This window comes from Psammomys obesus, unplaced genomic scaffold (assembly GCF_907164565.1).
Source record: "Psammomys obesus unplaced genomic scaffold, mPsaObe1.curated_primary_1811, whole genome shotgun sequence".
NCBI classification, from domain to species: Eukaryota; Metazoa; Chordata; class Mammalia; order Rodentia; family Muridae; genus Psammomys; species Psammomys obesus.
This window is the reverse complement of record NW_026594216.1, coordinates 2,468,887-2,491,458: the sequence shown is the minus strand read 5'-3', so window position 1 is coordinate 2,491,458 and position 22,572 is coordinate 2,468,887. Positions and strand designations below refer to the sequence as shown.

General features: G+C 39.1%; 1 protein-coding gene and 1 pseudogene across 2 annotated transcripts in view; one reads left to right on the top strand and one right to left on the bottom strand.

Moving 5' to 3' along the window:
- Positions 1–2,483: 2,483 nt before the first annotated feature.
- Positions 2,484–22,572, bottom strand: part of Wdr47 (WD repeat domain 47) — a 55,835-nt gene continuing 35,746 nt past the window's right edge. For both annotated transcript variants that reach the window (XM_055618172.1, XM_055618171.1), the window contains exons 8-15: positions 20,105–20,362; positions 17,665–17,740; positions 15,868–16,025; positions 11,771–11,940; positions 10,848–11,018; positions 9,461–9,592; positions 5,950–6,168; positions 2,484–3,798 (exon numbers count right to left, since the gene is read on the bottom strand). In XM_055618172.1, coding sequence (XP_055474147.1) covers positions 3,656–3,798; positions 5,950–6,168; positions 9,461–9,592; positions 10,848–11,018; positions 11,771–11,940; positions 15,868–16,025; positions 17,665–17,740; positions 20,105–20,362 — 1,327 coding nt within the window. In that variant the 3' untranslated portion in view covers positions 2,484–3,655. The remainder of the gene's footprint in view (positions 3,799–5,949; positions 6,169–9,460; positions 9,593–10,847; positions 11,019–11,770; positions 11,941–15,867; positions 16,026–17,664; positions 17,741–20,104; positions 20,363–22,572) is intronic.
- LOC129684863 (small nuclear ribonucleoprotein F-like) lies at positions 10,112–10,383 on the top strand (annotated as a pseudogene).

Here is a 22,572-nt window from a genome sequence, read left to right as displayed (position 1 = left end):
TCACAGAGATCCAGCTTACCTCTGCCTCCCTGAGTGCTGGGATTACAGTTCTTAAAGATCTGTGAATCTTTTCTCACATTTCATGGGCTTACTTTCACTGTTTACTGTGTTTTTGGGGCTTATAATTTCAGAGAAGAGCTAAATATTTTTGATAGAGAAGGGGGAAATATGAATCAGACTCTGAAGTTTAAATGAGACCTGGGGAGTCCAGCACCACCTTTCACTCAGACTCCTCTCTCACACCCCGAGAGCCGCCAGAAGAGCAGGCACTTTGGTCCTGGCATTTCCTCTTGTGTAAGAAGTTAGCATCTATTCAGCCCATGAGGGTACAGTGAAGAGACACAGGAATGGGCACAGGTATCCAAACAGTTACTAAAACAATACGTAAGCGCAAGAAATGAAATGAAATCCAGGTGAACGAGTGGGTCAGAAGTTAAGGTGCTTGCTGCCAAAACTGACAACTTGAATTTGATTCCTCAGACCAACATGGTTTGAAGGAAAGAACTAAATCCTACCTGCTGTCCTCTGACCTTCCTATACATGCTACGGTACACACACGCATACACTCACCTATGTGTACATGAATAAATGCAACAAGAATCTTTTTACAAAATGAATTTTGTATTTCATCTGAAAGGGTCCCAGAAGCCTTCTCCCTGCCAATGACTCAAGTAGGCCACATAATTGTCTGAACCTGGGGAGCTGTGGTAGAGGAGAATCAAATAGAGAGACACACACATCAGGAGGGGCTCTCCACAGAGATATATCCATAACGCTATATTTATTGACTTCTTTGAGTATGAATTTTCTGAGACAAAGTCTCAGGACCTCCATCTTGCTATACAGGAATGTAACACCTTGCACGTGTGCTACCATGAAACGTAACAGGGCTATCTTGTTAAAGTTTTGATATTTTATTACATACTAAGGTGACGACACATTGTGTACCATTTCAAAAAGCAGGAAGAAAAAAATTACAGCAGAGTTGAAAAATCCCATGGTACCCTATAAATACACACAATTTGTATGGGAAAGGAGGAAGTTAGAGGGAGGGAAAATAAAGAGGAAAGGCGGAAGCAAAGAACTGCTTTAGGATGTCTGGGTACTATGTGCACGGAGTCCCTGGAGATGCTGCCCATGGAAGCTCCCTGTCACTTCATTCATAACTTTTGTAACAGCTTTTATGGTAAACGAATAATTTTGCATTTAAGAAAAGCAGCTCATGGGAACTGTGAAGAATCTGTCCGGACACATAGAGAGCTCAGTACGGAACAAAGGGTGGGCTGCAGCTATGGTGGTGTCCCACTCAAAGCCCGGCATTAGAGCCTGCTGAGGAAAGCACGCACACTTGTCTATAATGCCTTCCTGCTAAACAACACTTCTCCTAGGCTGTCAGAGCGCAGCAGGGCAGAATACCTCATAAGGGCATTCACAAGGGATTCTGCCTTGAAATGACAACCTCTGTTCCGGGATTCCCCTTGGTCTGGTTCAAACAACCAAAAATTGGGAACAAACTAGGTATAGTCAAAGGCAGCTAGACAGAGGACTTCCCCTACACTCACAGGGTCTCACACACCATTAAACACTGTGGAGAAAGGCTGTGTATTCTTGTTCTCATCTTCTTGAAGAAAAACAAAAGACACTTTCACTTGGAAGACAGAGGTAGGTAAATCTGCAAGTTTAAGGCCAGCCTTGCTTATAGTGTGAGTCCAGGACAGTCTGGGCTACACAGAGAAACCCTGCCTCAAAAAACAAACAAATCCTAAAATGAGGCCCATGTTGTGGCCCACAATTTTAATCCCAGCACTTGAGAGGCAAAGAGGATCTCTGCACTCTAGACCAGTGGGGGCTAGGAGTGAGAACCTCCTCAAACCAAACCAAACCAAACCACCTAAAATGTGTGAAATTGTGCTTTAAACTAAGCCACAGACTTATTTTTAAGCTTATACTGTCTTTTAGTGTTCCCTTCTGTCCCTGTGAGAATGAAAAATCTGTAGCTGTTGCACACTCAAAAGCTTCCAAGCCTTACTGGAGCACTGGGTTGGACTGTGTGCACTTTACTAGGTACTCAGCTCTCCAGGCTCGTCTGTGCTTTACAGTGCTGGGGACTGTGCCCAGGGCCGCCTGCACGCTTAGACAGGTGTGTTAGCAGGGCTATGTGCCAGGCCTGCTGTGCCAGGCTTTGTTAATTAAAAATGAAAACAAAAAGCTGGGTTTGCAGCTCAGGGGTGACTGCTTGCTTAGCATGTGCAAAGTCTTGGGTTCAACCCTTTAACACTGAAGATAAAGGCAGGGAGGAAGGAAGGGAGGGAGGGAGAGCAAAACAGAAGTGCTATGAGTTGTTAGTGACTACAGAGCTAGTTAGTGGAAGAGCCTTAGGAAAAAGTAAGAAGCAGAGCACAGAGCACAGGCCCTAACTCTCTCCTTGGACCTACCTGCTCCAAGAAAACCAGTAACGGCACTGTGAATGGACTGCCACAGACACAGACTGTGAGAAAATTGTAGAGTTTAGGTGTCAAGAGGTCTTTATTGAAATAAAAGCACAGTACACTTCTATTACCCTTCCCACTTGTGGACTTTAGATTTAAGATGCTTGCTACACATAGTGCACAGACAGGTCAATACAACTGCAGATGAAATAAATAAAATAGCTTATTTAATAACTTAAAGTAAAATACTGAACAATATGAAAATAAAGATACATAAAATGTTAGGCTCTATAGTACTATACAAATCAAATCATTATTCTTTATTACACAAAACTGTGCAAAAAAAAAATCCAAATAAGCTTCTGGAGTGCAAAGTTTCAATTTTCCATTTTAAGTTATCATGCAGACATAGCTTTTCAAGCCATGCTAGGGTCATGGCAAAGTCTTTAATTGTTAAGAGGAAATGCTCCCTGGTAGTTAACCGTACCATCAAACATTGTTCCACATAACAGTTGCTGCCCAGCTTCTACAGTTTGGAAGGGAGGTATTTTATGCATTCAAAAATGTGAAAACAACAAATTCCCAAAGCAAAATCATTACCTTTTAGCCTGAAACAATATAATGTGACAAATTAGCAACCACCCCTCCCCCTGGATTAAGAAAAAGAAATGGCTACCTCTGAATGAGCTGAGAAGCAGTTTTCCTTTGTCTGTGAACTCCATAATGGTCCTATGTAAAGACAATCATGTAAAATCTGAGGGACTTAGCAAATTCTGGCCTAGAAGACACATGAGACAACAATGGGACGAGAGCAAAGTAATTTCTGAACACCTACATTTCATATGGGGAGAACTTGGTTGTATTATATTAACAATCACTTAAATTACATTTCCATGTTAGTGTGTGTATAAAACTGTTATCTGGGCAAAACCCAAGGAGTACATTTAACAGTAAACCATGAACACATCCTTGACTTGGCGTGCACACCAACAAACTTAAGAGCTCTGCTGAAGACTTTGGCAAAGAGAGTAAACAGCAGTGTGAACACACACGGAAGACTGAAAACCAGCAACCGACGCCTTCTGTTGACAGGACATGGTAACAAGGGGCTCCTCGCTCTGCTAAACTCTTTCTGGGGCAGTCTGTGTTCTTCAGGCCTGCAGTCCTCATAACTCAGTAGTCTTGAGTCTCTGCGCTCTCACTGCATAGACGGGTACGGGGTGGACTTAGCCACTGTAAGTCCAGAGAGTCACAGTTCTGTCTGCAGACGATGACAGGAAGGAAAGATCCTGGGTGTGCCACCTGCACTGAATCACTTTGTCCTTGTGCTCCCCAACCACCATGAGAGGAAGCTGCTTGGTGAGGTCCCCTAAATTGAGAAAGAAGAGATACTGGCTTATAAGGAAAAAGTTAAGTAGATACACAGCTCATACAGACTTCCTGCTACTTTGGGGGTGTGACAGGAAAGGACTAGGCAGAGATTAAGTGTTAAGATTTTGTAACATATCCAAGGCAACATTTGTCACAGCTGCCACTCTCTGCAAAACTCTCCCCACTTCCTTCTCCAGCGCTGCTCTATCTCAATCAAATCAAGGCCCTACACTGATGTTTCCTTCCTTTCCTGACTTAAAGCTTGATGGGTTTCTGGAGTCAGCTTGCTGATTTCTTCTGTCCCCTCTGTATCTTACTTCCTCTGAAATTCTATCTTATATCTTGGGTGTTTACATGTCCATGATTCACACATTATCTCCAAACTTAAACTTCAGTTTAGTAACTAGATAATCATTCTTTCTTTTCTTTTTTCATTTTTTAAATTTTTATTTATTTATTTTTGAGACAGGGTCTCACAATGTAGCTCTGGCTATGGTGGAACCCACTATGTAGACCAAGCTGGCCTTGAACTCACAGAGATCTGTCTGCCTCTGCCTCCTGAATGTTGGGAATAAAGGCATGCTCCATCACATCCAGCCTTTAAATAATTATTTAATACCTCACTGGATTCCTTGACAGCCATCTTAAATTGAACTTATCTAAAACCCAATTTTTTGTTTTCTTGCCCAAATTTGTTCTGCCCTAGCCATGTATCTCATCTTACTAGTGGCACTGTCTACATGCTTATGTTAGAAAGCTGGGGGTACAACTGATTCCCTGTTCTGCTCCCTAGATCTACTCTCAACTAATATGCCCTTGAATTCATTTACTTCTTTCACTTCCACATTGACACCTACTTTCCAGAAACCACCCTCATAGGCTGACTCCAGCAGCACCTTCTCCAGTTCTGCATTTCTATTAGCTCCTGTCCTACTAACAACACACACACATGTAAGGACTCAAAGTATTTGAGGGATATAATTTGGATTATATTATTTCTTTTTTTTATTTTATTTTTTTTCTTATCAGTTACATGGATTATATTATTTCTTAATTTAAAGTCTTCCAGAGGATTCATGCTGTAATGTTTTAAATGCAGGCAGTTCATCAAGTTTAACAAATGTACTTTGCTGAAGGGAGACTGACAATGGGAAAGCTATTCACATGAAGGACAGATAGTACATGGGAAGTCCATCTTTCTCTTGATTTTTCTATCAACCCAAAACTGCTTTTTAAAACAGACCCTTGCCAGGTGTGGTAGTGTCCACCTTTAATCCCAGCACTTGTGAGGCAGAGGCAGGCAGATCTCTGTGAGTTCAAGGCCAGCCTGGTCTACAAAGTGAGTCCAGCTAGGGCTGTTACACAGAGAAAGCCTGTCTCAAAAAACCAAAAACCAAACCAAACAACAACAAGAAAAGAAACTAACAGAACCAACAGACCCCTTTATGCCGATAAACTCTGCCTCAGAATTAGACTGTTGTATCTCTCTCCTCGGTTGACTAAGTACAAATCACTGTGACTGCAGTATCATGACCATGCCAAATTTGTCCCTGCCTCAGCAACCCTGTATTTGTTGTGCTTTTCGCTGAGGGTCTTGGTGTAGCCAGTTCCTCCTCATCATTCAGGCTTCCATTCGAATGGTGTCTCCCTGCGGAGATCTACATTTACTCTCTTGTCTAAAACAGCCATCCCGACTACACTGTTCACTATCCCCAACAGTAGCCCTGGCCAGTACCTCAAATTCCATCATTTGTGGGTTTATTTTCTTTTCCACTGGCCTCTAAAATACAAGCTCTATTAAGATGGGAGCTAATTTGTCTGTACCTAGTTAATATATAACAATGAATGTTTAAAGATAAAACTAGGGTACAAATTGTACAGTATTATTTTTAAGTATGCTAAATAGTATATAAATCTATCACTTATATCACAGAATAAGTCACTGCAGTAAATAAATTTAATAAAATATTTTATTAAATAAAATTTTACTCCATTTACTTCATAATTTACTACTAGAAATCTTAATGTATTCTTCTCAATGAATAACTATAAAATGAAAGCTTAAAAATGTTAGTCAAGCATATCAGACTAGAAAAAAGACCCCAAATAGAATAGGAGAGTGACCACAAAGGGAGGCCATCTGCATTACCTTGCAGGTCTGTGACCTTTATTTTCATATCGTAAGAGCCCGTTAGCAAGTAGTGAGCTCCAGGAGAGAAGCGGACGGAGCGCACGTCACTGGAGTGAGGGTGGTAACTCTGTACCATCCTGCCTCCTCTTATGTCATACAGCATGCAGCTGGAGTCCTCTTGACCTGTGGCTAAGAGACGGCCACTGGGGTCCACAGCCACAGAGGCCACTGCACTGCCTAGAGTGGAGAAATGAGAATTTCAAAACAGAAAGTTCATATGCTGAAGCCACCATGTCACTCATGGTTTGGTGTAGCTTATCAGCGCTGTTATGCTGCTTTGGTAAGAGAAAGCACAAGTTGACTAGCAGCCGCTGTATATTTTTCAGAAGCAAAGGCTAAAGCAAGATCCTGTAAGAAATCAAGCTCTGAGCTGGGCATGGTGGTGCACACCTTTAGTCCCAGCGCTCAGGGTCAGAGGCAGGAGGATCTTTGTGAGTTTGAGGACAGCCAGGGACAAAACAAGAAAAACAGAAGTGAAACTCTGTTTCTTGTGAGTTAAAGCATCCCCAGCATAACACTGTGAAGCAATGCTAGAAAAACCCTTCTACCCCAGTGCGTTCACTACTAGGCGGGTCCTAAGAACACCACATTCAGCTTAGAGTATCTAGCTGAGGGAATGAGAAAACGCACTAACAAATTATGCTTTAAAGCAACAATGAAGGAACTCTCCCAGGAACCCGTGATTTATGAACAACAGGGACTAAACAGAAGACTGTAGCATGTATTCTCAGGGGGCATTCATAACCCCATGCGAACACAAAGACGGTGGTAAAAAATTAAATGGTAACCATAGTTTGTGGACCTGTCAAAACTCAACTGTATCTAAGTAAATTTTACTACTTAGCATTTAGTTTTTCTTTTTAAGATAAAGATTTGATTTTTCTTCTTAAAGGAGGTCAATCATGAAAATAAGACTGAACATTTGTGCCCAGTACCCAAGTAGTTCAAGTAGGCTTTAGAAATTTCACAGAAACAAAGGATATAAACTAGATATTGAAAAACAGTAAACAGTGTGAATAATGGTATGTATGTATACACAAAGTGGTATGTATGTATACACCTATGTAAAATAAGATAATATTGTCTTGAAACTTTGACAAGAAAAAAGAAAACATTATGGTCTTGAATAATTACATAAGAAAACATTTAAATAAAAAGCATGAAAAAGGCTCAAGTAATAAAGTCATGAAAGGCAACTGGAAGCTGAGACTTAAAAGGCAGGCTGGGGCCAGACTGCTGAGCACCTGTCACTCCAAGACACAGAGTTTAGAGTAGTCAAGTATCTCTGCAAGTTTCTAAGCCAGAGCGTTAAATTATACAAGATTAATCTAAGCATAAATGTGTAAACAGTTACAGCAGATTATTATAAAAGGACAACAAGGCAGAATAAATATTGAGGAAATCAGGGCTGAATAAAAAAAATAATAAAGGATAAACAATACTGGCAGATAACTGCCTGAGTGGGTCTTTAAAAAGTACAAATGAGCAGGGTGTGGTGATGAACGTCTGTTATCCTAGCACTCTGGGAGGCAGAGGCAGGCGGATCTCTGTGAGCTTGTGGCTAGCCTGGTCTACAAAGCGAGTCCAGGACAGCCAAGGCTACACAGGTAAACCCTGTCTAAATAAATAAATAAATAAATAAATAAATAAATAAATAAATAAATAAATAAATAAATAAATAAGTAAGTAAGTGCAAGTTAGTCCCAGAAGTCAAATAAAACAGTTTTCCATAGACGAGTATCCAGTCATTTAACATCTCATTTGAACACCTGATAGTCACCTCAGTTGTACAAGAAAAAAACTTTACCAGAATGAGTCATTGTAGTAAATTATCAAAATCAGAAAAGATGCTAACAGCACCAGCACAGCAGGTAGAGTGGCCTGCTATCAAGCCTGATGACCCGAGTTTGATTTCTGCCCACAAAGTAGAAGGAGAGAACCGACTCTCTTAAGTTGTCCTCTGACCTACAGAAGAGGAACATAACACATGGGAACCAACCTCATACATACAACATATACAGTGTGTAATTTTTGTTGCTATTTCACGAGAAAAGCCAAGGACTGATATGACTCAGTGGGAAAAGTGAAAGGCCTTAGTTCAGCTCCTGGCACCCACGGGAATGCTGGGCCAGGCATGCTCGTCTCACAGCTCACTGGCCAGCCGCTCTGGCAGATATGGCAAGTTCCGACAGTGAGAGAGCCGCAAAAAATCATCATCAGGTGGCAAGTAATAGAGGAAGACACCTGATGTCAGCTGACCTTTGGTCTTCACTTACACACACAGTGTAAGTGCATCTGCATACACGTGAACACACGCACACACACAAACCTATATAAAAATGCACAAAAGAATTAGGGAAAATGAGAACAGCTGACACATAAGAGAACCAGAAAGAGTTGAATTTAAACTTATAAAAATTATTGTGCCAAGATAAATCTCAGTTCATTTCTTTAAAAAGCTGATTATTAATTCAGTTGTCCCTTGGGCCCGGCACTTTATAGTAGGTGATTCATCTACTCTGGAACATAAAACAGATATGATCATTTAATATGTATTAGAAGAGGTAAACAATTACTAAGGAAAACATATTTTAAACAATACTAAGAGTTCAGTGATAGAAGACAGTGATGAGTTCAGATAGGGTGGTCATAGGAGGCTTCTCATGGTGGTGCGGGAATGCTGAACTGAAACCTAAAGACAAGAAAAGCCTGATTAAATAGAAGACAAGAGGAAGAACACCTGGGCAGCAGAAACAACATGAATTCATGGGAAATCCTGGGATTTTACAGGAAAGGAAAAGAAATGTTTGAGCTAAGACTAAGAATGCATGATGCCAGATCTGGTATGAATCTAAAATTACCTCTTATAGCTTCATGTTTTAAATGTTTTTCCTCCAATGTAGGAAGGGATTTTGGGAGGCTATGAAATACTTAGGAGGTGGAGTTTGGCAGGCAGAAGTAGGTCATTAGCATCAGGACTTGGGAAGGTCAAGAGAAATAAAGAAGGCCACTACATATTTAAAAGGTAACAATTCACCAAGAAGATATATACCAAAATTTCATTAAACAAATACCAATGTCTTTTTTTTAAAGTTTGGATATGTTTTGATGGAATAATAGTGGATGATTTAGGTACACTACTCATCTCTAGAAAGTCATCTAAATGAGACGCCAACAAAGAACATCAGAGTTAAACTAACCCATAGAATAAATGAACAGGTATCTACAGAAAACTCCATTTAACTAAAACAACCCCCTGAACCCACACTAGATAATATCATTGTTTTTTTTAAAAAAAAAAAAAGACACAGCTGGTTTATAAAAAGGAGCTAGCACATGCACATTCTTCAGGAAACAAGGCTTATTAGAAAAAAAGGGCCTCTCTTTTCTCTTATAGCTCTCCTGTGCTGTTTTTAATATATTGTGTTTCTTCTTTCTAAGGCTTCATTCAAATCTATGGAAAACCTACCAGTTCCATGAAATGTTGTGCCAACCACACGAACACAGCTCGGTACGCGAAGATCCCAGAATCTAACAGTCTTGTCCTGGGAACCAGAAGCAATCATCCAGCCACTCCAGGTATAAAGTGCTAAAATATGCCCTATAAAAGACCATACACGCAGTTACTGCTGTGGGAAAGGCCTTTCCACAACATGTCCAAAAGTAAGTTCTTCTCATCATTGGCTAACCAAATGTGCCATATCAGGAATTGCATATACTATCAAATAGACTTAAGAACGTTTTATATTTATCAAAGCTACTCCAAACAAATACAGTCTTTCCTTGGTAACTCCATTAGAAGAATAAGTTCTTTCTGTATTTCAAGATGTAGCAATAATTAGTACAGATAAAAAAATGCCACTTCAAATAATGGCAACTTGTTCTTGAAGAAAATATAGGCAGTTATTCTGTGAAGTTAGATTACTAGCTTTGAACAAAATGAATGTAGAATCATTATCTTATTCTGTCACCTACTAGCTTTACCCTTTTTGCCTCACCCTCTTCATATATAAACAGGAATAAAGGTTCCTGCTTTTGGCGGCCATTTCTCTTTAGTGTTTGGTTGGCTCGGGCTAGCGGCAGCTGCTCCAGTCACAAGGGGCTGGCAACAGGGGGGTCGATGGCTAGTGGGGTGCAGTGCTCCTGGGTATTCGCAGTGAGCTTACCCCTTAATCCTAAGCCTTTTCTCAATGGGCTGACAGGAAAGCCAGTGATAGGGAATGGAACACAAGGGCTTCCTGGTCTCTGTAGATGGCTACATGAACAGTTGCAAATACACAAGAATACATGGACGGGGCATTGTCTGGACATCTGGGTGAAGTTCTAATACAGTGTGATAGTGTTCTTTATATCAGAGGCATGCAAGAGGAAGATGGGGAAATGAGAGAATAGCATCTTGGGGGGAAAATATGTATGTATTTCTATATAATAAAGATTTGTTTCTTTTTAAAAAAGCTTTCTACATCATATAATGGCTGTGATGACTAAAGTAAAGGAATTCTATGATGAATAAATGAATCATAATGCTATCAATATTACTCTGATATCCAAAACTCACAATTAAAGTTTCTGAAATAAAAGTCTGTCTCAAAAAGATGCCACTAGGACTGGAGAGATGGCTCAGAGGTTAAGAGCACTGGCTGCTCTTCCAAAGGTGCCAAGTTCAATTCCCAGGCATGGTGGCTCATAACTATGTATAAGGAGATCTGGTGCCCTCTTCTGGCATGCAGGCACACATGCAGGCAGAATATTGTATATATAATAAATAAATCTTTAAAAAGAAAAGGTCCCACTAATAAAACAGTACACAGCACAAGCTGAGCAAAAGGAAAGAGTCCACAGTGATTGCTACATACCAGTATGTCCACTCAGAGCATGAAGACCCTGTCCTCTTTGACAATCTGTTGTATAAATGTTACAATCTCCTGCTCCAGCACTTATTAAAATAGCTCCACCACTTTCTGGGCCTTCCATAAATGCCAAATCTCGAATTGTCCCATCATGCATGCTAAATTCCAGATCTGGTCCTGAAACAGCAGTAAGAATTAAAAAAAAACACGCTGCTCAACTTACTGTGTGATGAGGATGCTAAACTACCTACACACTGGCTAAGGACAACACAGTAGTGCGCAAGCAAAGCATAAAGACATGTCAGTAGGAAAACATCATAACGAAGCCCATTATCTTGTCTGCTAATCTATAAAATTAATTTTAAAAATAGTGCAGTAATATGATTTATACTTTTACTTAGGAATTTATAATCAACTCATTTATTGAATATAAAACTTCAAGAAATTAAAATACTAATTTAGTTATTACTGCCCTTAAAAGAGCTACAGACAATTCACTGCCTCCCTGTCTTTTATTTTCAACAAAAAGGAAAGATACACTCTAGAAAATATCCATTAATTCAATATTAAGGTAGTTATTTAGGCTCTGTGTATGTGTGCATTATGTGTGTGTGTGTGTGTGCGCGCGCACTCTTATGCACACTATGCAAGCAGTCTATCACTCAGCTACATCCCTAGTCATTAGAATTTATTTTTACCTTAATGCTTTTCTAAAATTCATCTACTATTTAAATACCTATAAGACTTCATTTACCAAAAAAAAAAAAAAAAAAAAAAAAAAAAAAAGCCTCATTGGAGTGGCATAATCAGAACAAAAAGTAAAATCTTTAAGCCAGTGTTTTAGATTTCATTAGGACAACAGAAAGACACAGGGGGCAAACGCACACGTCCAGGGGCACGCCAGCTGCTGCTGCACATTTGGGGCCTACCTGTTGCGTTACAAGTCTCAGCATTGAAGGGCAGCACTTTTACGTATTTGTCATTTGATCCTGTTGCTAATAACTGTCCACAAGGACTCCATGCCACACAGTAAATAGATCCTTTATGATGTTTGTTTCTTTTAAATCGTACCACTGGCTGCTTAGGAGTGTCATGTACACTGAAAAGAAAAAGTACATTAAAGACATTTCAATTCTTGCTTTTGAAAATTAGTTAACATGAAATTCTCTGTTATAAGGGAAAGAGGAAGGAGAATAGCCAGCAGCAAGGTTTTATTTGGATTTCTTGGCTTGAGATTTACCATATCAAAGCCTAGGCTAGCTCTGAACTCAATAATCCTCCTGTCTCAGCCTCCAGAATGCTGTTAGATGTGGCTATCACATAGTCAACTGACAATAGATTATTAGATTTCCAAAACCATAAAAGAAAATAACAGAAATCATAATTTAAACCAAACAGTAAATTTATAACTATTAGATGAATCTCATTATTATCACATAATAATAATTTTCTTTAAAAAATCTCCATTTATCTTATTTTTCCATAAATTTTATCCAGAAAAAAAAAGAAAGTTAATACAAATTAGGGAAGTAAAATAAATATTTATTAATAAATAATCAACAATGTGCTGAGTTTTAAAAAAAAATGTGAGAAATGGCTAAAAATAAAAAGACCAGATCTCTTTCCAGAGCTTAAAACTCTAGCTGGGGTAGATAATGTCATGACTACTCCATCTGAGTCATTTTGGTGAAGTATGAGGAGTTGAGATTTAAAAGTAAGAAGGTTTATTTCCAAGAAAGTCAGAGAACAACTGCAGGAAAAAGAACATACAGATCGGAAAGTGCTTGCCAAGAATGTGGCATGGAGACCAAGCTCAAAACAAGAGCAAACCATCAGTTCTACACATGGCTGTGACCATAACTATTGCTATTTTCCACTCCCTGACTAATGCTTTCTCTTTTTCAAGTATTTCTGCTTAGTAAAACAGGGCTGGAGAGACAGTTCGGGTGGTAGGAGTACTTGCTGCTCTTGTGGAGGACCTGAGTTCAGGTCCCAGCACTTACGTGACTGCTAACAACTGTCTGTAACCTCTCTTCTGGCTTCTGTGGGCCCTGCATTATGTGTTGCACTTAAAAACATGCAAAAACACTTATACACATAAAGTATAAAGAAATGAACCTACTTACTAATACAATGAGCATCAAAAATTAACACTATGAAGTAACAGGGGCTCTGTTATTCCTTTCCCTACATTAATTTGTTTTTATTTATCTGTGTGTGTGTATATGTATGTATATGTGTGTGTGTGCGTGCACATGTGTGTATATGTGCAGGAATGTATGCCTATGTGAATTCAGGTGGCCTTGGAGGCAGTAACAGGTTGCTGGACCCCTGGAATTGGAGTTAACAGATGGCTGCGAGTCATTTGATATGAGTACCAGGATCTGAACACTGGTCTTCTGCAAGAGCATCAAGTGCTCTCAACCACTGAACTATCTCTACAGCCTCTTATCAAATCTTTAAATGCCTTCATAGGACAAAGGTCAAATTATTATTTATTTAATTATTATTCATATACAGATAATAAAAATACTATGAGAAACTCCATCAACTGTATTCTGTTAGAATTATAGTAAGTCTTTAAATGTTCTTTAAAGAACCGGTACTGTTAACCTAATCAAGAGCCCACAATACAGGGACAGCATAGGCCCCAAGGGTAACCTACTATTGCTGTTTTGCTAAATGGTCAAGTTGTCAAACTGTCCTCTAAATATTTATGTTGATAACATAGATCTGTACTGCTCTCCAGTTTGGTGACAGAAGCTTCCTTTTTGCAGTAGCATCAGTTAGCACAGATGCATAACTGGTCAAAGTGCTAAGAATAGTGAGTGTCCGTGCTCGGCTCTCGTAAGACTGCTGCGTCAACCAGCAGACCATTATACAAAGGGACGTGCAATGAAAGGCTTTCTCTCACGCCATGGCCACTGCACTCATGAACTCATAGCCGCTATGGTTATCTACACTGGACCCACAGAAGGTCAAGCCAGTCAAAATGGCAGCAACGGACCAGAGAGGGGCTTGTGAACCCCCCACTGCTAGTTGAGCTACTGGCAGTTGGCTGTTATCAGAGGGTGAGTGGGTTTTCTTTCGGGGTGTGGGCACTGGAAGGTTAACTATGTGCCAGTGGGTGGCCTCATACTAATATGTATATAAGAAACATTAACTAGATCCAGTGTGTATTTAACTTTAAAAAAAGGGGGGGTATATGAAGTTGGGAGGGGATGTATGTTCAGGAAATGTCTAGGAGGAGTTAAAGGGGGAGGAGCGGATATGATCAAAATACATTACATACATGTATGAAATTCCCAAATAATAAGTACTACATTAAAAAAATTGCTTAAAGATCCAAAACAATAAGCTGCATAATACTTGTAATAATTAAAACTTTTAGCTATCCACAGCTCATTTGCTTGGGTATCTTCCTTTTGACATGAATACTAATTTTTTCTAGATAGGCTCATACTCAGACATTTTTTTTATTTGAACCAGCAGTATAAAAATTACCATTTAGATGAAAAGTCACTGTTCTAACAGCCTGTGTGTCTTCTAGAGTATTAATACAAACAGTTTTATTTCCCTAACCCACAAAAAATTTAGCAAATAGCTCATAATTTTTTTCTGTTTTTCAAGAGAGGGTTTCTTTGTCTAACAGAGCTCTGCTGTCCTAGACTCACTTTGTGGACCAGACTGGCCTTGAACTCACAGAGCTCCACCTGCCTCTGTCTCCTGAGTGCTGATATTAAAGGTGTGTGCCATCATGCCCGGGGCTCATAATCTTTGTAACGCTCATTTTTTATTTTTATTTTATGGGTATGAGTGTTTTGACTGCATGTGTGTCTGTACATCTGTGCTTGGTGCTCCAGGATACCGGTTCTACTGAATTTGCAGCTGGTTGTGAGCTACCGTGTGGGTGCTGGGACTCCAACTGGAGCTCCTCTGGAAAAGAAGCCAGTGCTCTTAACTGCTGAGCCACCTCTCCAGCCCTAGAATGCTAGTTTATTCATAACAGACATTTTAAACATCACCTTATCAAAATGTTCCAATCTAGATTCCTGAGAAGTCACATCTCAAACAAACAAACAAACAAACAAACATTTTTTTTTTTCTGTGTTGAGGACTGAACCTAGTCCAGTACCTTCTGAATCATAGACAAATACTATACCATCACTGAACTATAAGTAATGTATATGACCATTTCCATGGCATATCTTTTAGAACATATGCCTTGTTTTCAAATTCTATAATTTGCTAGAATAAGTGGGTAAAATCATTGTTAGGTTAACAGATGAAATTTTAATTTTTGTAGGTTTAAAAATGCCCAAATATCAGCAATTTCTATACTCTGAAACTTAGGAAATGTAATTCAGGGTTTGGTGGCAAGTGCCTGCAAAGGGAAAAGAGGCAGAAGAACCTGGACTCAAGGCCAATGTAGGTTACAAGCAAAATGCTGCCTCTAAAGAAAAAAATGCAAATATTTTCTCAACCTGTGTTATATAATCTAGTTTTTGTCTTGCATCCTTTAGATGGAATATAAGACGCTGCAAATATGTATTGGAAATAAGAAAGATCTACTAATGCAAAATGGCATAATCATAAACATTTTATGGAGAAATAAACAAATCAATAATGATGGATACATTTCCTAAGCACTGATTAATAAAACTTAGCAGCTGACGGTGATGGTGCACACCTTTATTCCCCGTGCTTGGGAGGCAGAGGCAGGCAGATAGCTTTATGTTCCAGGTCAGCCTGCTCTTCACAGTGAGTCCAGGACAGCTAGGTCTAAAACAGAGAAAGAAACCCTGTCTCAAAAAACAAAACAAAACAAAAAGCAAGCAAACAAACAAAAAAAACCCACTAATAATAATAATAATAATAATAACAACAACAACAACAATAATAAATAAAGCTTAGCAGAAGGAAAGGAAGAACTGAAAAAAATCAGTAAATGACAAATATGAAAAAGCAACCAACATAGCTAACTAAAAACTTGGACAAGTAGAACAATGCAAACAACTATTCTTACCTTGGATCAATTTTTTCTGGATAGGCACATACTCTCAGAGTTTTTGAATTTGAACCAACAGCATATAAACTACCACTTGGATGAAATGCCACTGCTCTAACAGCTTGGGTGTCTTCTAGAGTATTAATACAAACAAACTGTTTTTTTGACTTGTCATCCTATGGAAAGAATGAATATAAAAGTCATGAAAAGGAAAAAACAAGCTTGAGTCACTTTCATCCCACCTTAAATTCATTTCAACCATATCATTCCTGTTTGATCATTTCATAGTAACTACCAATAATCTTTTAAGTGACAAATCCAAATTAACCATAATGTTTCTAATTTTTGCTAATCATTACTAAACCAAAGTCAGACAAAAACATAATGTGGGGTCTGGTGAGCTAGCTCGGCAGTCAAGGGCACTTGTTGCTCTTTTAGAGGACTCGGGTTCAGTGTCCAGCACCCACACAGCAGCAGCTCAGCATCATGTGGAACTCCAGTTCAGGGGGAACTGATGCCCTCTTCTGACCTCCTCAGATATCAGGCATGTACGTAATCATGTAATTACACACATGCAGACACATAAAGTACTGCCCCAAAAGAAAAAAAAAATATTTATATATTCTCAATATGTAATGAGTCTGTTTTTGTCTTGTATCATTTAACTGGAATATAAGGACCTTACAGATAAAATATATATAAATGTCACAGAAATAAGATTGTACTGAATGCAAAACACTTATAAACTAACAAATGAATCTTTAAAAATTAGAAATAAAAGGAGCCTGAAGAGATGGCTCAGCAGTCAAGAGCACTGACTGTTCTTCCAGAGGAGATGGGTTCAGTTCCCATCAACCACACATTTATAAATCCAGTTCCAGAGAAACTGATGCCCCGTTCTGGCCTCTGCAGGACCCTGGCACAACACATGGTGCACAGATCTACATAACGACAAAACACCCATGGACATAAATAAATATTAAAATTAAAACTAACATTAGAATGTATATTCCCATATTAAGCCCCCAATAACTTTGTGGGCAGGAATGACTCATATCTGTAGTTCTAGCAAAACAACAGAGCTTCATTTGTGTTCTAATAGGAAACGCATGGGCTGCTAGCTGAGAAACTGAGACAGCAGAACTGAGAAGTAGTTCCAGACCAGAGTGGCCAACATATTAAGACTGATCTCTCAGGGAAAAAAGAAGAAGAAATATGAAAGGCTGTTATTAATTTAATACACTTACAGTTAAAAACAGACAGTTTATTGAAATTGTAGAATGGCCTTTTAAAACTATGAAAGTGATTTTAATTAAAATGTTTTAGCTTAATGTTTATTTAAAGTGTCAGTCTCTGTCCACAGCACTCTCCCAGAGAAATGAGCTGAAACAATTCTATACAAGACTTCTGAAGCTCCTGTTTTGTGCTCTCTCTCTCTCTCTCTCTCTCTCTCTCTCTCTCTCACACACACACACACACACACACACACACACACACACACACACACGTCTCTCTGTGTAGCTTTGGTTGTCCTGCAGACCAGGCTGGCCTCAAACTCACAGCAATCTGCCTGCCGCTGCCTCCCTGAGTGCTGCGATTAAAGGTGTGCGCCACCACAACCTTTAAATCAGCACTGCTGTAATCCCAGCACTCAGGAGGCAGAGGCAGGCAGATCTCTCTGGGTTTGAGGCCAGCCTGGTCTATAGAGCAAATTCCATGTCAGCCAGAGCTACACAGTGAGACCCTGTCTGAAAAATAAATAAATTCTTCGTAACACACACATTCACGCACAAAGAAACTTCTCCAAAGCATTACCTCTTCCCCTTTTGATCTTGACAGACTCCCTGAAGAATCTCCTAGAGATGGCTTAATGACAGAATGTTCTGATGAGCTGTGGGAATAGAAATTCAAATGAAGTTTACTCTGAAAATCAAAACAGAAACTAAGTTAATTTAACCTTTCAAATCTTTATTTCTTCTCTCAGCAAATGATCATCAATAACTCCTTTCAAAGCTATTACATGGAGACACTTAGGGGCTCTGGATTTGCTGTAGCTAGGAGAGCTGTAGAGAGAAGGTGAGATGCCATTCTGGAAAGATGGTCAAGTCTCTACAATGTCTAGTAAGGGTTCGAGAACTTCCTCTGCTTGTCCCACAGTCCTGTCCACAAGGCTGAATTCTACCCCAAGCACAAGCCTAGAAACTGCTCTTCAGGAAAATTATCTGGCCTTAGAGATAAAATAATGAAAACTAAGTTATCCCTTACTACAACATATTCCTATTTAATCCTCACTGTATAAGGCCAAAGACAGACAAATGACCATCACATGCAGTTATTTTCTAATAAGCTTAAGAAAACTCCTCAGAAATTACAGACAGCCTTTGGACAGGCTTCCGAACACTCAAAGAAGACCTCCTCATGAAAGTCAGAGGCTAAAGCAAGCAAGCAAAGAACAACACTTCATAGAACAAAGCCCCAAGACTGAAAACATAATACACTCTTTATTAGACAAAAAGATTTAATCTCAGAAAAAAAAACAGTACTTTTTTAAAGTAAATTTTTAGAGAATGAAAAGTCTTAATTAAAGCATCACAGCAGGGGAAAAAAAAATCAATAGAAAACAGAGGTGAGGAAAGCACTAAACACTTTTTCTAACTTCCTAAAACTTAAATTTCCAGTTTTAAAAGGCCCATGGAGGATTCTACAGAATAAAATTACAGAACATCATGGGAAAAAACAAAACAAAACAAAACAAAACAAAACAAAAAAAAAAACCCTAAAAATTTCAGAGCAGAAAACTAACAGGCTTTACACAAAGGATCAATATCAAAATGACAATGGACTTCTTCATACGAGCTCTGAAACTGGAAGATCATGTCACAGGGCTTTGAACACTGAGAAATGGTTACCATGCCAAATCTATACCAACACTGTGAAATACAGTAAACACGAGCAGGTAGACAAGGTTTGACAAACTTTACTTCTGACATATATCCCTTTTCCAAGAACTACATGAGATTCTACAGACAGGGGATCCAATAACACAGGGAAAAGAAAAAGAAGAGCCCCGGAAGATGATGAGGCAAGTCCCAGGATTCTGTTTTGTTTTGTTGCTGTTGTTTTTTTAAGGAAAAAAAATTGTTTATAGCGAGTAAATAAAAGCAAAAATGATCCTGGAGCCATGTCCCAGAGACAAAAATGACAACAAACCACCATAATGAGACTTTTATTTTTTTATATTTGTGTGTGTATGTGTGTATGCAGGTGTGCACACGGGTCTGTGCCAACTCTGTGGATGGTGCATGTATGGATGTGTGCCATGCTATGCATGTGGAGATCAGGGTTAACTTGCTGTCTCCTCAGAGCTCAGGACCTCTGGGTAAAGCATAATTTTAAGATTTAGTTCCTGTCTGTACTCAAGGGCGTCTGTGTAAGAGTCTGGGACCCGGTATCCGTTACAAAAGTAGACTATGACATTAATTCCAAGGCTAGCTCCCAGAAGTACACAAGTGTCAAAAGGGCCACGCATTCCAAGTTAACCACACCTGACAAGTGTTTTATGGGAATGCAAGAAAATGCCCTTGGCTAGTCTCAATGCATAAATTGACGCTTGTTTACTAATGAGAGAAAGACAAAAATGTTCTAACTAGCGAAAATAAAAATATGCAAAGTCTTTAGCTGCTATACTTTTTCACAGACAATTTTGCCAAAATTGTCTTTCTGTAATCACTCTAACATGTTGTAAAAACACCCTATTTTTCCCTAAAAGTCTGTGAAATTATCTGTTGAAAATGTCAAAGGCAAGGGGGTAAAAATCAAGATAAAGCCTAAAACTAAAGACTTTCTCAATAAGATGGTTTAAAAAAAACAAAACAGAACTATCGTGGTACTGGGTAAGGAAGCAAAAAATAAAACAATCAGGAAAGACTATAAGGGCCGGTCACACTGGCACATGTCTGTAATCTCAATGCTCAGGGAGGCAAAGGCAGGTGGATCTCTGTGAGTTCCAGGCCAGCCTGGTCTACAATACAAGTCCAGGACAGTCAAGGCTACGCAAAGAAACCCTGTCTTGAATAACAAAATAAAAAAACCAAAAAAAAAGAAGACTATACAGAGATTTAAAGACATGTGGAGGCAGGTCAGGGAGAAGTTGGGAGAAGCCCTCAACTCACATGTAAGGCTCCAAAGAGAAGTTCAACTTGGTTCCTATTACAGTAAGAAGTTAGTAGTTCATGTTTTATAGTCAAGCACTTACTTCTGGCTTCCACAAGGTGATTCCTCCAGAAAAGGGATGTGATTTGTTGATCCAGGATTACGAGGAGTGCTTGTGTGAATATTTGAAGTATCATGTATTAACCTCTGACTGGAATCTTGGGGTGGTGTGCTAAAACTAGTCATACAAGAATTATCTGATCCATTGTTTTTGCTCCCAGTGCATTGTTGATTGAGCATTGGTACCTCATTACCAAGATTATCCATTCCAATATTTAACTCGCCAAGCTTCTGAATAGACCTAAAAAAGTAAACAACACAGTTTTTTTTTAAAAAAAAATAGTTTAAAACATTACTAATGTATCCAAGGCTAAAAACTTGAAAAGTCAAATATATGTGTATATATATGTAATCTAGGGGGAAATTTATTTGAAAAATGATCACCATCAGCTGCGCTTGGTGGCCCATGCCTGTAATCCCAGCAATCTGGGAGGCAAAGGCAGGCGGATCTCTGTGAGTTCAAGGCCAGCCTGGTCTACAAATCAAGTCCAGTACAGCCAAGGGTACATAGAAGAACTGTGTCTGAAAAAAAAAAAAAAAAATCCCCCTAATAAAGATCAAATGATCACCATCAACTTAAGACATAACCAAGATACTAAAAAAGACAATACAAGGCTATTTTTCCACAGCACTGCACTGTAAAGGAGACAAGCTCGATAGTAAAACATTTAGCTTAGAATATATGATGATTTGGATTTAGAAAAAAAAAAAAAAAAGCTGCTGGGTAGTGATGGCATATGCCTTTAATCCCAGCACTTGGGAGGCAGTGCAGGTAGATCTCTGGGTTCGAGGCCAGCCTAAGTTCTAGGACAGCTAACACTATTTAAAAAAAAAAAAACTTTTTAAATTTCCAAATAAGCTATTTTCATTTCATTCATTTTTACCTCTAGTAATATCCTGTCAGCTAAGACACAGATGATAAGAGGTGGTAGCCCTATTATTCAGATCTGCATTCATTTGCTTATCCTTTAGCTATTGTTTGCCAGACTTTGATTGGGGTAGTGGAGAGATAAAATAGGTACTAAATAATGTGACCTCAATACTTCTTTCTCTAAACAATCTTTCCATCTGCACGGCCTGACCTCAGCTCATAGACCTCAGCTCAGGTCTATGAAAGACACAAAAAAGAGGTTATCAGGTTCTCTTAAATCTAAGATGCCTTAATGGCATAAATCTGTAATCCCATCACAAGGAATGCTAAGGCAGGAGGATAAGGCCATCCTGGCCTACATAATGAGACCCTCAAAAACTGCTTAGAACTAGAACTGACCCAGGATCACCCTTCAGAGTCAACGTGAAAGAAGACTAACACAATAGGTATGGCTATTGAAGTATGGCAGTTTGTTGTGCTTTCTCTTTTCCCTTTACTGACCACTGCATTTGTGTTTGGGTTGTTGTTTAAAAGATTTATTTATTTATTACATATACAGTGTTTTGTCTGAATGCCAGAAGGGGGCACTAGATCTCATTATCGATGAGTCACCATGTGGTTGCTAGGAATTGAACTCAGGACCTCTGGAAGAGCAGCCAGCACTCTTAACCTTGAGCCATCTCTCCAGCCCCTGTGTTTGGTTTCTGAAAAAGTTTTTTACAAAAGGTATACATGGCTGAAGCTAACCAGAATTACACAAAGAGACACTATCAACTCAAAAAAACAAAACAAAAATATAATAAAAACTAGGAGGAAAAAAAATATTTATTAAATATTTATTAGGTACAAATTTAATTAGAAAGAATTTCCCAAATTATGTTTTCATGGAACATTAAATCCTGTGATATCCTCGCCCCCAAAAAAGACCTAACTAGATTTGGACATTAAATATAGAGATTACAAAATGCTCACATCAGTCTGATTCATTTGGAGGTTTGTTTCTTTCTTCCTTTTTGAGTCATGGTCTCAATTCATAGCCCAGTCTCTTAAAATACAGTAGGATGAGTCCAGGTGGCAGTGGCACATACTTTAATCCCCAGTACTCAGGAGGTAGGCAGATCTCTGTGAATTCAAGGCCAGCCTGGTCTACAAAGTGAGTTCCAAGACAGCCACGGCTACACAGAGAAACCCTATCTTGGAAAGGGGAGGGGGGAAGGTAGGATGAAGGTAGGACAAAATATGTCTACAGTAAGTGCCAAATCAGTGGTACCAATTATAATACTGATCAAACAGTCGAGAGTATAAAATTTCAGTACAGCGCTATTAAGAGAATGACATTTAAACACAGGACACACAAACACAATTATAGATCTAACTATCCTCTGTACTTAAAAATTAATTAAGCATGCCAGGCAGTTGTGGCATACAACTTTAATCTCAGCACTTGGTAGAGGTAGAGGCAGGCAAGTCTCCATGAGTTCAAGGCCAGCCAGGTCTACAGAGTGAGTTCCAGGACAGCCAGGACTAGACAGAAAAACACTGTCTCAAAAAATAATAATAGTGTGTTCTGCGGGGGGGGG